This window comes from Staurois parvus, unplaced genomic scaffold (assembly GCF_062004578.1).
Source record: "Staurois parvus isolate SC_StPar_1 unplaced genomic scaffold, SC_StPar_1.0 ptg000031l, whole genome shotgun sequence".
NCBI lineage: Eukaryota > Metazoa > Chordata > Amphibia > Anura > Ranidae > Staurois > Staurois parvus.
Genome location: NW_028317827.1, coordinates 5,195,264 through 5,212,375, shown reverse-complemented (window position 1 = coordinate 5,212,375; position 17,112 = coordinate 5,195,264). Strand labels below are relative to the sequence as shown.

General features: G+C 41.1%; 1 protein-coding gene across 3 annotated transcripts in view; it reads left to right on the top strand.

The window, feature by feature from the left end:
• ACVR1 (activin A receptor type 1) overlaps nucleotides 1–17,112 on the top strand; it is a 133,343-nt gene that overhangs the window by 69,224 nt on the left and 47,007 nt on the right. For 2 of the 3 annotated variants that reach the window (XM_089659729.1, XM_089659727.1), the window contains 2 exons: nucleotides 3,925–4,000; nucleotides 14,774–15,037. In XM_089659729.1, coding sequence (XP_089515855.1) covers nucleotides 3,934–4,000; nucleotides 14,774–15,037 — 331 coding nt within the window. In that variant the 5' untranslated portion in view covers nucleotides 3,925–3,933. The remainder of the gene's footprint in view (nucleotides 1–3,924; nucleotides 4,001–14,773; nucleotides 15,038–17,112) is intronic. The other variant, XM_089659728.1, reaches the window with a different exon arrangement.

Sequence of the window (17,112 nt, the reverse complement as noted above, 5' to 3'; positions counted from 1 at the left end):
ATTGCTAGTCTCAGGAGATTTGGAATAAGATTTGGTGACATTACCAAAGTGCTGCTCACCGTTCTCCTTGCTAGATGTGAGAGAGCACATTCACCAAAATGGCCACCTCTACTCAAACACGGTGCGGCATCCGAGGGGGGTGTTCAGGATAGGTTGGGCTCAGAGGAAGTGGACATCTTTCAACTCAGTAGAGCAGAGGTAGTAGCAATACTGGTACCTTTCCGGAGGACAGTGTTAGTTTTTGTTGCAACAATATCCCCTGAATTTGTTTTTTTAACTGAAAGAGTGAAAGAAAGGGAAGACCACAGACTGGGCAGCAGGCCGCAAAGCCGTGACCTAAAGTGATGGGCAGCCCAACCGTTGGCTACCGGAGAGGAGGATTTTGGGTATTGATCTAGCCCCTGTAAGGAATACCGGTTACCATTAGCAATGTCACTTAAAGCTTGTGAAGGAACATCCGTTATTATTACCCCGTTGCATACTGGGATAGTCCCAAAAGCACATATGACCATCCTAGAGATAAGTGGTAATGGGATGACGGTGAGCGCAAATCCATGTGGGGCACCAGTCTGATCACAGTGGAGCACCAGTCACTATATACGGAGTTCACAATCAAGGATTGAGCACCATTGCACTTTATTTCACATACTGGGACTGTGTACTATTACCAGTATAACATATGTATATTGTTTATCACAAATCATTTACCTATTGTCACTAAGTCTATTGCTTGCACAGCCCAAGCGCGGTCTATATGGTATTTACTTAAAATTCTGGTTTTTAACTAGCAATTTTTTTTTTTTTTTATAAAAAAAGTTGAATTTGGCTTTTAACCATTTTTCCTTGTCAAAGGATTTGTATTTTTTTTTCTTCTGAGTGTTGGGATCCAGATAGCTCTGCCAAAGAACAAAGTCAGATCCTAGACCCCCTGAGCTTACTGTGTCCTAGATCTGTGTGCCAAGTGATGCAGCCTTGTCCAGGACCCGTCCCAGCCTGGGGTTGAAGGAGCAGGAGCATTCTGATGAGGCCATCAGTCTTTTCTTTCCTCCTGATGGCATGTTTACACTCTGGACAGGCAGTACTGTGCAAAGCAATTGAGTCTGATGTGCTCACATTCCATTTCCTAGTCCACAGTTTCTCAACCAGGGTTCTGTAGAACCCTGAGATTTCTCCAGAGGTTGCTCGGGGTTCCTGAGCAATTTCTGCCTCTCAGATAATTCCTTACTAACACCTATCTGTAAGGGGGTAATTCTTCCCAATGAGCACAAGTGTAAGGAGCATTCTTCCCACTTATCACATTAACGTATTATGAGTTTATTTCAGGTACTTATATAGCGCCGTCAATTTACGCAGCGCTTTACATATATATTGTACATTCACATCAGTCCCTAACCCTCAAGGGGCGTACAATCTAAGGTCCCTAACTCACATTCATATACAAGGGCCAATTTAGACAGGATCCAATTAACCTACCAGCATGTCTTTGGAGTGTGGGAGGAAACCGGAGTACCCGGAGGAAACCCACGCAGACACAGGGAGAACATGCAAACTCCAGGCAGGAGGTGCCGTGGCTGGGTTTCAAACCAATGACCCTAATGGTGCCAGGTGGAAGTGCTAACCATTTAGCCACTGTGCTGCCCATGAGTTGTAGATCTAGTCATTTTTAGCAGGGGTTCCCTGAGACCGGAAAGTTGGTTCCTCTGTTGAAAAGGTTGAGAGAGGCTGTCCTAGTCTAAGGACTGCATCTGGTGTGAATGTCAGCATAGTGGCTAAATAGTTAGCACTTCCGCCTGGCAGTACTAGGGTTGTTGGTTCAAATCTCAACCACGGCACCACCTGCCCGGAGTTTGCATGTTCTCCCTGTGCCTGCATAGGTTTCCTTCGGGTACTCCGGTTTCCTCCCACACTCCAAAGACATGCTGTTAGGTTAATTGGCTCCTGTCTAAATTGGCCCTAGTATGTGTATGTATGAATGTAAGTTAGGGACCTTAGATTGTAAACCCCTTGAGGGTTAGGGACTGATGTGAATGTACAATATAAATGTAAAGCGCTACGTAAATTGACGGAGCTATATAAGTACCTAAAATAACTAAAATAACTAATAATGGTGGGCCCTAACGCATAGACAAGGCAACAGGCCTTGTTTTCTTTCAAGTCCGTTCTCACTACTGTGCTGCGGTGATGTGAACTGAAAATACGGCACATAGTACAACACAATCCACCACATCACACAGCGCTGCAGCTCGTTTGTTGAGATGAAATACATGGCAGCATCGTCAAGGTCATTAATACAAGTCTGTAGGACTAGCACAAGACCTATATGTTAATACAATGAACAATAATAATGTTTTCATTGAGAGATGCTCATTAAATTCAGCCCAGCATCCTGTTTATTTTGCAATCATTGGAAATACATGGCATGTTTTGTCTTTGTGATACGGAGACAAACGGCTATTGTAAAGCCACATGCCTCAAGTTATGCATAATTGTGTATGCAAATGGTTTTTTTTTCATATACATTTATGTACGCACAGGAAATTCAATTATTCCTATTATTCTGAGAAAATTGTTTCCTCTGTCTGTGTTTTCATTTTCGGCTGTATTTTTTCATGTTTACCATAAAGCTATGTTCACAGTCCTGCTGGGGTGGAATAATAAAGTGTCCTAGTAAGGGAAGTTTTCCTGGAGAAAAGGCTGCTTCTGGATCTCTTTAGTTCTGGCTACATGGCAGTAGGTCTTGTGATATCTGCTAATGGGGAGGATCGGCATGAAGAGCGGCTAATCCTTCTCTTGAGCAGAAAGAACATGATTTAGGCCTTGCTGCCTGCCCCAGCATCCCTTTAGAGTGACACAGAGTAGAACTATAGGCAAACCTCCCCCCCCCCCCCCCCCCCCTTTTTGGATAGAGCAATGGAGTGTTATAACACGTCAGATTTTTTTTTTTTTTTGCCAGGTTTTTTTTTTGTCCGATTGCAGAGATTTGCCTTCACTTCCTGTCCCGTAGCAAACAGAAAGTGAGAGGAAATCCCTGCAAATTAAGGGAATTCCTTGGGAACCCCCAGGTCACCAGAACTAGTGTCCCTATTGGAAGATTTCCCCTCTATTACTTTTCTGGGGACAACTCAAAATTTATTTTCTTTTACTTTCACTTTCAATTATAATGGTAAACAAGACACATAGGCGGAATCTTCTTAACGGGATCACAGACGGCAATAAAAATTGAGTTCTGCACTCCGTCCAGAATTAAAGAAAAAACGTTTTGCCTTCAGTTATACATTAACTGGCCTATTATGCCCAGGGGATGGGAAGGTATGCCTAATCATGTGATCACTGTGACTGGCTGACAGAGTGGTCACATGATTGGGAGCTGGTCCTTGTTTGTTAAGTCCGAGAGCTGTGTTTGACAGCTCAATCTCTGTGCTGGGAGTGTGCAAGAAGTGTGCAGTTGGCACGGAAACATGTGCCGTCCATAGATACGACATGTGGACGTTAAACCTCACCTGCTTTGCCGCTGCATGCATACATTACATGGATAGCATAGGGTTAAAATGCTTGGCTACTGGGTCAGCACTGGAGGGAGCCTGCAGCAGCATTTTCTCTAAGAAGGTACATACTGTAGTTCTGCTCTTCTAATATTCTTCAGCAAGTCAAAGATTACTTGGGCCTGTAATGTAAGCATTTTTAGGGGAGTCTTTTTGTGTACATACATGCACATATTTGAAGCATTTTTCATGTGATTTCAAACTTTTTATACTTTATTTTTTTTTTTGGGGGGGGGGGGGGGGGTGTTTAAAAATTGATTTGGTGTGAAATGGGACCTTGTGTTAACATTTGTGTATTGTTCTAATTTAATTTTGAAGTATTTTAAGTTGCTGTATAAATATTATGGCATTTAATTTGTTGGCTATTTTTCCTTCTTTCTAGAGCTGTACAATGGTGGATGGTGGTATGATCCTTCCTCTGCTCATAATGGTAGCCTTTTCATCTCCTAGTATAGAAGGTAAGTTAACCAATCAACTTTATTGCTGAGTATTCTGCTAAGTTCAGACAGTTTATCCTTTGTGCTGCCACAGCCGCTTTTGCATCCATTTATTTACATGTTAACAAAATCATTTTAGGCCTGAAGATTACATACAACCTCCAAAACATTATATATTTTATAGAAAATAAAATAGTAGTAGTTCCAATTTTTTGTGTCACACAACAATTGAGCAGCGGTTTTAGGAAAAACAAAATTTCAGTAAAAAGTTAATTTTAGGGCACACAAAGGCAATCAATTTTTTAATTTTTTTGTAAAATATAAAAGATGAAGTTATGCCAAGTAAATGGATACCCAGTATGAAAGCCCAAACTGACGTCTTGGAACTTCAAAGGGCTGATTGGACCTTTCCTGCCCCCCTGGGTAACCGTGCCAAGCCAAATATGAGGCATGAGTCTTGTGCCCACCCACAGACAGAAGCACTGGGCATTTCACTCCCAGTGGCTAATCAAAACTGTAGAGCAACAAAGGAGCATATGTTCTGCTGGGGATGAGGGCAATTAAATGACCCATTTGCTCTTCCTTGCATGGGCAAGGTACAGGTTAACTTTGATTACTAAAGAGGAAAACCGCTATGTATGGAAAAGTGTCAGCACCCATAAAAAGAAATCGAAGATGTGCAGTTCTAATAAACTCCCAAAACAATTCCAAATTGCAATTTTTTTTTTTATTTCATTTTTTTTTACCAGATTTAGATTGCTTTAGCCCTGTTTTTCTTTGTCACGTGTCTTTTTTCCATCACTGAATGATTCAGATGGTGTACACTATGCCTCTCTTGCTTCATATTTTATTTTTTTGGCAGGCAAACGTTTTAGATCTTCATTAGTGATATGATTCGATTTACATTTATGTAGGAACTAGTCTGAACAACTAAATGCTTCTCACACCCTTGTTACATTATGTTCATCTCCAAGTTGTTTTAAATATTTAAAGCACGTACCTGTTGTGTTAACCCAGTAGGGGATCCTTGTTGTAAACTGAAACAGCCTCAAAACCTGAAAAAATTATGTTCCATGTAAAGAAAAATGTATTATTCTGGACTGTTGTGCGCAAACCTCTGAAAACAAAAATTATTGAACAGAAAAAAAAAATGTAATAAAAAGTATTGCAGTCAGATTCCTTGTTTTATTTTCAGAGATAACTTGAGTAGTGTTCTTGCCTTCCCCATTCATGGCCGAGGGAAAATTAGAAATGAGCAGATTGCCATGAGCCTGATAAAATACAAAATGTTTGGGCTCGTTCACACCAAAAATGTGCGTTACGGTACAGCCATTCGGAGTTTCAGTGGAACTAAACCCTTCCTATCCTTTAAAGAAAAGGAAGCTGCCATCTTAGCCTCTGTTTGATCTGCAGTTGCCATGGTGCTGCACATATGATCTATTATGGCACCTACCATTTGATTGTGAAAATGCACCAATATCGGTATCGGTGCCAATATCAAGTATTTTCACGAGTGCTCGTAGTTGTGAAAATGCTTGCGATACCTGAAACCGATACTTTGCGTTGTGATATGTGTCAATACAAAATGTATGGTCGCAAATTGCACCGCAAAGAATAGCATGCAATTTGAACAGGAATGCGATTCCTGTCCAAGTTGCATTTGTTTTCCCCACTGCTCCTGTGTGATCCCAGGCTTATCACAGAGGAGTGATGTGGGAAACCTCCCTGCTCCGATCCCATACTGTCATGCCTGCAATGAGAGAAGAGAAAGCCGCAGGGATTTTAAATCCCCAGACCTCTGAATCGGCTTTTTCTCCTCTCTTTGCAGGGATGGCAGTACAGGCTAGATGGCTTCTGATTGGTCAACATCTCTGGCGGTACTAACCAGTCAAAAGCCATTTTGGCCAAACTGTTATCCCTGCACTGAGGGGAGAGAAAGCCGCGGGGATTTCAAATCCCCAGCTTTTTCTTCTGTGACCATATGGGATTGGTGCAAGGAGGTTTCCTGCACCGCTTCTGTGTGAACTCAGGTTATGGTAAGTCTGGGTTCACACAGGAGAAGTAGGCAAACTGCATGCAATTTGGACAGGAATTACATTCCTGTTCAAACCGCATGCTATTCTTGGCGTTGCAAATTGCGGCAATACATTTTGTATTGATGCAAATCGCACCGCAAACTATCAGTACTTGGTATCGGCAAGTACTTGACTGAAAGTATCAGTATTCCTTCTCACCGATCCAAAAATTGTACCGGTGCATCCCTACTGTAAATGAAAGCCAACAGCTGATCCCTGGGTGTCTTTAAAATCTTTATTAGTCACAGGATAAAAATGTAGTGTTTTGCCTCAGTGTATGCGCATTTCAGCTCATTGGGGCCTTAACAACTTACCGACCAGCAACAGTACATATCCTACGGCTGGGTGGCATGTGCAAGTAACATATGTCGTACGTCATTTTGCCTGCTCTGCTTCAGGGGCGTGCGGCTCTATGCGTCCAAAAGATTAGTGTCAACAAAGCTGTTAAGAATAAATTCATTCATAACAGCTGTGTTTTCTATGCTGTAATTGGCCCACATATTACCTGGGTCAATCACAGCACCCTGTTCTGTGTGATTAGCTGTAGCCAATCACAGATCAGTAATGACCACAGCTGCCATGAATGTAACTCATTCATGACAATTGAAAACTTTGCTGTTGCAATGATCTTCATTATAACAGCAAGCAAAGTGTAAAAAAAAAAAAAACACTCTGATCACCTCCCATAGTAGTACAGTGTTACTATGGTGACACTGAACTACTCTGATAAAAGTATGTGAAAAAAAAAAAATGTGAAAAATTTTTAAAAAAAAAGTTTAAAAATGATTTTTTTTTTTTTTAAACATATTGTCACCAGTGTCCCTGATCAACGCCACGTCAGTCATATTGACAACCCACAATTTTAGATTTACTTTTGCATTCACCTTCAGTTGTAACGGTAAACCGGACAATTAAGGGGGAGAAACCTATCTGACAGGGGCACAGACAGTGATAAAAACCTGACCGTTGTTCTAATCCCTCTCTACTTCATTCGATACTGAAAAAAAGTTGCCTTAGCTATACTTTAAAGTGGCTCTAAAGGCTTAAGGTTTTTTCATTCTATGCATCAAGGTAAAAAAACCTTCTGTGTGCAGCAGCCCCCCCCCCCCCAATACTTACCTAAGCCCCCTCTCGATCCAGCAATGTGCACTGGAGTCTCGGCTATCCTGGGACTCCCTCTCCTCATTGGCGGAGACAGAAGCAGGAGCCATTGGCTTCCTCTGCTGTCAATCACAACCAGTGAGCCAATGAGAAGAGAGAGGGGGCGAGGCCGAGCCACGGCTCCACGTGTGAATGGACACACGGAGCAGAGAGCACGGAGCAAGCTGCTTGGTGTTGGGGCGCCCACCAGGAGAGGGAGGGGCCAGCAGCGCCGGCAGGGGACCCGACCACTACACACAGCAGCTAAGTATAACATGTTTGTTATTTTTTCTTTAAAAAAAATTAACCTTTAGAATCACTTTAAAGTCAAAATGTAATGGTGAGTATTTCCCTTTTTTAAAAAATGTTTATTGTGCGCTCAAAGAAAGTTATCACCAAGTATGGAGCACAGTGGTCTATGTAGTTGGATAGAAAGGGTCTCATATTAAGCTGATCACTCACATTACACTCTGATTGTACAATCTAATTTAGGTCTACAGAGAACTACAGTATTTTTCGCTCCATAAGACGCACTTGACCATAAGACGCACCTAGGTTTTAGAGGAGGAAACAAGAAAAAAAATATTCTGAACCAATGGACTACAGACATGGTATATGAAATGACCAGAGACTGCGGATGTACTACAGGAGATGACCAGAGACTGCGGACACAGTACAGGAGATGACCAGAGACTGCAGACATAGTACAGGAGATGACCAGAGACTACGGATGTAGTACAGGAGATGACCAGAGACTGCGGACGTAGTACAGGAGATGACCAGAGACTGCGGACACAGTACAGGAGATGACCAGAGACTGCGGACACAGTACAGGAGATGACCAGAGACTGCGGACACAGTACAGGAGATGACCAGAGACTGCGGACACAGTACAGGAGATGACCAGAGACTGCGGACACAGTACAGGAGATGACCAGACCCTGCAGACCTTTTGGGAGCGGGTACACGAATTTGACAGGTACTCGTTCCCACTTCGCCTCTCTCACTGTAGTCTTCGGGGACACGTGAAAGGTCCTAGAAGACTACGGGACCAATCGCAAAGCGCAGCACTTCTCGCGCATGCACAGTGGGCACCCGGCTGTGAAGCCGCAAGCTGCCACAGCCGGGTGCCCACAATAAAGATGTTGGCACCAAGGAGAGAAGACGGCTGATGAAACCAGCAGCGATGAGGACATCGCTGGACCGTGGAGCAGGTTCTGCTGCACAGAAGAGCCAAGCTGCCGGCCCGGTATTCTACCACGGCAGCGGCGATGGGGGGAATACCGGTCCGGCCGCTCCATAAGACGCACAGACATTTTCCCACAATTTTTTTGGGGGAAAGTGCATCTTAAGGAGCGAAAAATACGGTATGTACCAGAGGCCTGATTTAGATAAAAAATTGATTGGATAATTTGGATAGGTCCTAATATCACTTAGTTGTTAGTAATATCTGACTACACAATCTCCTTTAGACTTACTGTGTATGAGAGCTATTGATAAATGTTGTTGATTTGAGAAATCCACTCTGAAATGTCATCTCTAAAGCCTGGTACACACAATGAGAATATCGGACGAATGATCATCCGTATTTTTTGGGGGATTTTTGCATGCTAGTCTCATATTGAAAACAAATCGGTTACTAGAGTTCTGAAAATTCTCAAAAGACCAAGTACAGCTTCCTGCGATGATGTAGTTGTCTTGTAATGTGTACTTTAATTTCTGAGCATGCGTAGTCTTGGCCACTCAATTTTTTTACAGACAAATGCTGTACTGGCTAAACAAAAATCATTTGTTCCATTATCTTACTGGAAACATTTTCGTGCTTGGCCCTTCGGATATTTTCGCATGAACTGTCATGGTCAGTTCCCGAAAGCTGTGGTCTAAGGATCAGGTTATCAAACAATCACTCTGAAAACCTTTTTTTTTTTTTTTTGTCTGATTTTCTCATCGTGTGTACCAGGCTTTATTGGTCAGATTTGGATGACTTTTGGAAAGTTTGATGAGCAATCGACAGCTCAAGAATGTACAGTGAACAAATTCAATATAAATCCACGTACTAGAAAGCATAGTTTAATAAGCATTTATTTATTTTTTTTGCTTTCTTTTTCATTTTTTTTTTTTTTTTTTTTTAGTTCTGCAGATAACCTTGGTCGAACAATTTGTTTTGTAGAAGAAAGGGTTAAATAAACCAAGATTATGGCTGTAAATTTCACAAAAGCTGGGCCTTCTCTTTGTATTTTTACGTATTTGAGATTCCAGGTCATGGAGTGTTTTAATGTAGTGCGCAGCGCTGTGAAGGATGATGGTGTTTTATAAATAAAGCTTGGTAATAAGGCAACAACTCTGCAGAGAGCTGGAGAGAGAGAAAACCCAGCCGCCCTCCCCTTAGGCAAGTCATGCACCTCTCTCGCTCTCCCCGCTGGTATTGTTGTGGCTGGGCTGAGCTTGGCTGAAGAAAAATAAGGGTGATTTAAACAGATGAGCATACTTTATGTGGAAGGATAGGGACACATGCTAGTTTAAAGCTGTATTAAATAGAAAAACAAGGTTTATTTACTGCAGCTTGCTAATCATTTAATATGATGGCTGCTTTAGTTTTCTTTTTTGGGGAGCTTTTTTCCCCTTTTATTTTCATCTAGTAATTCAGCCAGTAGTACACTTCTTGTCTTTAACTGGCCATACATGGTTCAAAATTTGTTCAGTTCAGCAGGGATCGGCCGAGATTCGATCCATGTATGGGCAGGCTGATTGTACCCAAGTTGATCCATCGATCGACTTGGGTACAACCAGCCTGCCGGATATGTTTAAATTCGATTGCTGCCTGCAGATCTAGCTGGTAGCAGTAATAATTGTGTTCTGCCAGCCGGGAAGGCTCCCCATGCTGGCAGAACACATTAGCTCTGAGTGAGGCATTGCCCCATCAATGCTGACACTGTTGATGGGGGAATTGAGCGATTTTCTTTCTTTCTACCCATGTTGGAAGGATAAAAAATTGAGTCATCGATGGGCTACTTTAGGGTGTCTCCACTCCACTGGAGGAGCAACAAAGACAGCGGCATGGTCAGTCTGGAGAGTGGATAGTGTTAGATGCGTTAACAAAGTAAAGGTAGCGCTGTCACCTCTTTTCACTTGGGGACAACAGGTCTGGAATCTGTCCTGAGAGTGAGTCTCCAACAAAGATTCATTCAGCTGTGTATAGGGCCATTCAGCAGCCTACATCACAGGACCTGGTTAATGCAGGAAACAATGGACTCTCTACCTCCTCAACTTGTATAATGATGATTGGTTGATATTTGGGACAATCCGTTCCATCCTTTGATTTCAGCAAGAGATGGGGTTATACAGTTTTTAAAATTGTGCATTGTTATTCTCTTAGTTCAGCCAGAGTAGGGAGGTTCTCGGCTACCTAGTTTACGGAGTGTTGGCAAGATTTTGCTCTCAGTGCAGACTTCTCTATGTCTTCTGGACTTGTCTAGCTATTCACGACTATTGGGTGCGGGTCCTGCACTCCACGGACTCTAGCTAAATAGAAATTGATAGTAAACCATACTCTTCCATTATATACCCTGTTCCAAATTATTATGCAAATTCTATTTAAGTGTCACAAAGATTAAATATTTTATTTTTCAGTGTAACTCATGGATGGCATTGTGTCTCAGGGCTTTTTTGATCACTGAAAACAATCTTGGACACCTGTGATATAATTAGATTGGCAGGTGAGCCCAATTTAAGAAAAAACTACTAAAGGACGGCGTTCCACATTATTAAGCAGAGCACCATTTTCAAGCAATATGGGGAAGAAAAAGGATCTCTCTGCTGCCGAAAAGAGTGAAATAGTTCAATGCCTTGGACAAGGTATGAAAACATTAGATATTTCACGAAAACTTAAGCGTGATCATCGCACTATTAAGAGATTTGTGGCTGATTCAGAGCACAGACGGGTTCGTGCAGATAAAGGCACATTGAGGAAGATTTCTGCCAGATCCATGCATCGGATCAAGAGAGCAGCTGCTAAAATACCATTACATAGCAGCAAACAGATATTTGAAGCTGCTGGTGCCTCTGGAGTCCCACGGACATCAAGGTGTAGAGTCCTCCAGCGTCTTGCAGCTGTACATAAACCTTCTATTTGGCCACCACTAACCAATGCTCACAAGCGGAAACGGCTGCATTGGGCAGAAAAATACATGAAGACTAATTTTCAGACAGTCCTGTTCACTGATAAGTGCTGTGCAACCCTGGATGGTCCAGATGGATGGAGTAGTGGATGGTTGGTGGACTGCCACCCTGTTCCAACAAGGCTGCGATGTCAGCAAGGTGGTGGTGGAGTGATGTTTTGGGTCGGAATAATGGGAACAGAGCTGGTTGGGCCCCTTTAGGGTCTCCGAAGGTGTACAGATGACCTCTGCAAAGTATGTGGAGTTTATGACTGACCACTTTCTTCCCTGGTACTGAAGGAAGAACTATGCTTTCCGTAATAAAATCATCTTCATACATGAAAATGCACCATCTCATGCTGCAAAGAATACCTCTGCATCAATGGCTGCTTTGGGGATAAAAGGAGAGAAAGTCATGGTGTGGCCTCCATCCTCCCCTGACCTCAATCCTATTGAGAACCTTTGGAGCATCCTCAAGCAAAAGATCTATGAGGGTGAGAGGCAGTTTACATCCAAAAAGCAGCGCTGGGAGGTTATTCTGACATCTTGCAAATAAATTCAAGCAGAAACTGTCCAAAAACTCACAAGTTCAATGGATGCAAGACTTGTGAAGCTGCTATCAAATAAGGGGTCCTATGTTAAAATGTAACGTGACCTGTTAAAATGTTTAAAAAGTTAAAATATTGTTAAAAGTTTGATTGAAATAGCTTTTGATTTCAGTAAATATGCTGCAAACACAACAAATGACAATTTTCAGTTCTTTACAATCTATAAAGTGTTTTGAAATTTACTGTGCGCAATAATTTGGAACAGTGCATTGTAAGTTTTTTTTATGTTTAAAAAAAAATATTGTTATTAGGAGATTTGTTCACTAAAATTTGAATTGGACTCTTAATAGTTGATAACATGAGAATTATGCTGACTGTTATTTACATCAATTATTTAGGTAAATGAAAAAAAATATCATTTGCATAATAATTTGGAACAGGTGTATAGAATCATGTACAACAGCAGAGGATGCCCTTCCAAATTTGATAAAACGTGGTCCCCATTGCTTGAGAACCCTTATACTGCAATTATGACTTCCTTTTGCGTTCTGCTTCAGAGGGTAGGGCATTGCTTTACATATTGGGGTCCTTCTGTAAGTGTTCCTCTTTCCAAATTACATTGAATTTTACCCAGTTTCCCTCTGGAGGCTTCCTATGAGGCTTGTTCTCTGTTGTTGAGGGGCTTGATGCTTTGTGGTGGAACTTTTCTATGTGGTTACAACATGTGGTATAGTTTATATAACTCTGGGGGAGTGATGTATCCTCTTTTACACTGTTGGTGATTCTGGTGAGGGTGGTGTACAATTTATTTTTTCTTTTTTGTAAATGGACTTTGCAGTTTTGTGTTGATTTTTTTTTTTATGTTCTTTTTGAAAACTCAAATAGAATGTATTACATTTTTTTAAAAAGGTAACATTTTGATAATTTTTGATCGAAGGATATCTGGTGGGAGGGTGCTGAGGAGGGCACCGACAAAGCAAATTTTGGTTGGATTGTCAGTAACCAGCCAAAATTTGCTCAGTGTATGGCCAGCCTGAATAAGAGTGCTGACTTAATACAAAGCACTCAGATTCTCCCACATCTGTCCCGTAAATAAAATCATAATTCCTTTCACATATGGTCATATTTGAAAGGGAGACCATTAACTTTCCATATTCCATGGATTGTGAGAGAAATTGTTAGGGAGGCGGCGGTTGGAGGTAATGTCAGAAGGAGGAGATACTGCCAGAGCTATGATTGAGGCCTGATTATACAATGTATTATGGCTCTTTGGAGGTTATCTTTCCCTTATTGGTTGCTTGGAGTCAAGTATACTTTGGCACTTATGGGTTGCCCCTCCACTCATCCTAGGATTTTCAAGCTTTTATCCAGCCATATCAACAGATTGTACAAGGAAGTGGATTCCTGAAGAAGCAAGCGCGCTCTATCTATCCTTCTATCTCTCTCTCTCTCTCTCTCTCTCTCTCTCTTATCTATCCTTCTATCTATCTATCCTTCTATCTATCTATCCTTCTATCTATCTATCTATCTATCTATCTATCTATCTATCTATCTATCTATCTATCTATCTATCTATCTATCTATCTATCTATCTATCTATCTATCTATCCTTCTATCTATCTATCCTTCTATCTATCTATCTATCTATCTATCTATCTATCTATCTATCTATCTATCTATCTATCTATCTATCTATCTATCTATCTATCTATCTATCTATCTATCTATCTATCTATCTATCTATCTATCTATCTATCTATCTATCTATCTATCTATCTATCTATCTATCTATCTATCTATCTATCTATCTATCTATCCATCTATCTATCCATCCATCCATCCGTGTGTTTCAAGTATTTATATTTGGGCATGGTGCCCTTATAGTTTTACTTGTTTTCATCTGGTCAATAGATAATTGTGAACACACCCAAAGTAAACCCTATGCAAACCTGTGGAGGACATACGTTCACTCCTGAATTATGGTATGCAGTTTATTTTCGAACTATTGTCCATAATCCTGGGTTGTCTGGATTATGCTGCTCTCCTGCCCATGCCTAAACCATTCCCCAGATTGCAGCATATTCAGTCCAGGGCCATCCTATTTATTATGTATATAACGACATGCAGCGCTAAGATAGATATTGTTATTCATAAATCCATACCAAAATGTTATAAGCAATGAATGAAAATGAATAACAATAAATGAATTAATAAAATGAATAACAATATCTATCTTAGCGCTGCATGTTGTTCTATACATTGTACATAGAAGGTTCTGAGGTTGTTACCTTTCATGCCAGCTGCGCCACCCTTATAGATCTAGACCTCGGTTTTCCTTATTATTTGTTTTACCATCCTATTTATTGTCACTGACCTAGAACAAGTACACTGTATTGCCAAATTATTGAGTTCAAGTGTAGAGTTAATACTACAACATACAGATCTATTTTAGAGAATTGTGTGCTTCTTTCCTTGTAGCAACAGCTTGGAGAAGAGCCTTTTCTGTTCAGGCATGGTAGTGACCATGTGCACAAAGCCATCTCCATGGACATGGTTTGACCAGTTCAGTGTAAATGAACTTCAGTTGTCTGTACAGAGCCCTCACCTCAATCCTATAAAATACCTTGGATGACCTGGAATGACAATTGCATGAGCTAGAAATTTTAGGTGCAGGTCATAAATACTAACTCTTGTATTTCACACTTTGACACTGCCAAGGGTTAAAATCTAAATACCTGGTGTATCAAAGTTTAAGAAAAATCTTATAATGTACCATATTTTAAATGAAAGGATTGAAGGCGATTGCTGAGTCTTTGAATACATGGAGATTTCTTTGGTTTTGTTTTGTTTTAATCTACTGATTCCTCTCCATAGATGAGGAGCTGAAGGTGAACTCCGGTCAGTACAAATGTGTGTGCGAGGGGATCTCATGTGGCAGTGGAGACCGCTGTTATGGGCAGCAGTGCTTCTCCTCACTTAGCATAAATGATGGCGTCTTGGTCTATCAGAAAGGCTGCTTCCAAGTCTACGAACAAGGCAGAATGACGTGCAAGACCCCTCCGTCTCCAGACCAGGCTGTGGAATGCTGTCAGAGTGACCTCTGCAATATGAACATCACAGCGTTCCTGCCAAGTAAGGGTAATATGAACAGATACTCAAAAAACAGGAACATTAACTTCAAGTGAATTAATTTATATTTATATAGATTTTCTTTCTTGTATTTTCAGAACAAAATAAATTGTTTATTTTAGTCCAATTATTGTTTAGGGAAATATTTAAATGTAAATAATAAATATTTGTGATTTCTTGGTGTCGGAGCTGTGGTCTCCTTTTCAGTTTAATCTCAACTGCTTTGCTGAAAATGTTTACAGTGCCCAGTAGCTTACACTGAGACAATACACACTGAAGGAGTCAGAGGAGTGACTGTTCTCTTCCTGCTTTGTATGATCCTGTGCAAGCTTTAACTTAGAGGGAGACAGTCTGAAAGCAAACCGCTACTGCTGTGATCTTTTTCTTAGAATACCCATAGTCTAGTAACTCTAGTGTCATGTTTGCACCCTGCATTAAATGTATTTGTAAACCAAATATTTTATTTGAATAGTATAAAATTGGATATAAAATATTAGTTTTAAAAAAATTATAAACTATTTCACTTTAATTAAAATAAATGTATCCATGTATATGCCTCCATTATTTGTCTTTGCAAGTCTATTAGAAAGGTTGCAATTGGTCCTAGTGGAGTAAGATTGGAGAGATGCCAGGAACACCTCACGATCTGTTCTCTGAATTTGCCACTCCAAATTTTAACTTGCATGAGCTCAGGGTTGCTTGACACCCACCCCCTGCATGGTCAAAGCACAGGTTCACTTTCAACATGGTGATATAACCGCCTGTTCTGGTTGTTGGTGATCTTGCAGTGCTCTGATCTTCCTATCCGGTTGTGAGTAGTAGTCCATCATAAGCAGCTGTAAGACTCATTTAACCACGCATGCGCTGCATGCCTGCACATGCAGTGGGAAGTCTAGCACTTCAAAATCCAGCATTACTTGGTGCAACAGTTTTTATAATGTCAAAAATTCAAAACGTGTTTGTAAAAAATGGCTTATGAATTTCACATATTTTCCATATTTACCCATTTTTTAGATTATTCCTTCTTTCTAGCCAGCAATTTATACAGATTTTGCCGCATTGCATGTTGGCTCTTCCACTATATATTGTTTAACCCAGAGATGGCAGGCAGTCTATTTTACTCAAGTTTGTTATGACTTCAGTATATTCCTGTTAGTACGATGATTATAGCTATTTGCATCTCTCTCCTCTGAAATATTTTCATAATCTGCTGTCTCACTTGACAGCCCAGGAGGTAACACAAATATGTAATCTACTCGGAGGAATACAGACGCTCTCCACTTGTATTAACTAGAAACTTGACGGGGTTTAGTGCTTAGAATGCAGATTGTAAAGCTGGAAATGTTCTCAAACACCTCTTGGCTCTTTTTGGGTAAAAAATCTTTAATGACTTTGTCACACCTACCCTTTTGCATCCTACTAAGCTCAAACCTGTTGGATTGGTAGGAATTTACCAGAGAGTTAAAGCTGCACTCCACTCACATATTTTTAAGTTTTGGATAGAGTGGGGACGAATTACTTATTTTTGTCAGGTTTTTATTTTTCTGTTGCCCCCATTGTGGAGATTTTATCTCCCACTTTTTGTTGACACCTGTACAAAAAATGGAGGGTGCACCCCTCACCGGGAAACAGGTAGATACAGACAGCAATAAACAAATGTCATAAGTTCTAGTCCTTCTCAGCTCTACTTAAATTGTTTTTGGCTTTGTCTGTGTCCTCCTTGGAGAGATTGCCCAAGGCGACCATCACTGGGGGACATTTGAGAGATTGCCCAATGCGACCATCGCTGGGGGACGTTTCAGAGATTGCCCATGGCGACCATCGCTGGGTATGTTGATTGCCCATGGCGACCATCGCTGGGGGACGTTGATTGCCCATGGCGACTATCGGGGGGGGGGGGGGGGGGTGCGTTTGAGAGATTCACCGGTGGGGGACCCGAGAAGAGGAGGATCTGGGCTGCTCTGTGCAAAACCACTGCACAGAGCAAGTATGTATGACTTCAGTATCACTTTAAAAACAGGTTTTTGTTAGATTTTCAAATACATATGAAACCACGTGTCATGTCAAGGCAGCTCTGCAAACTA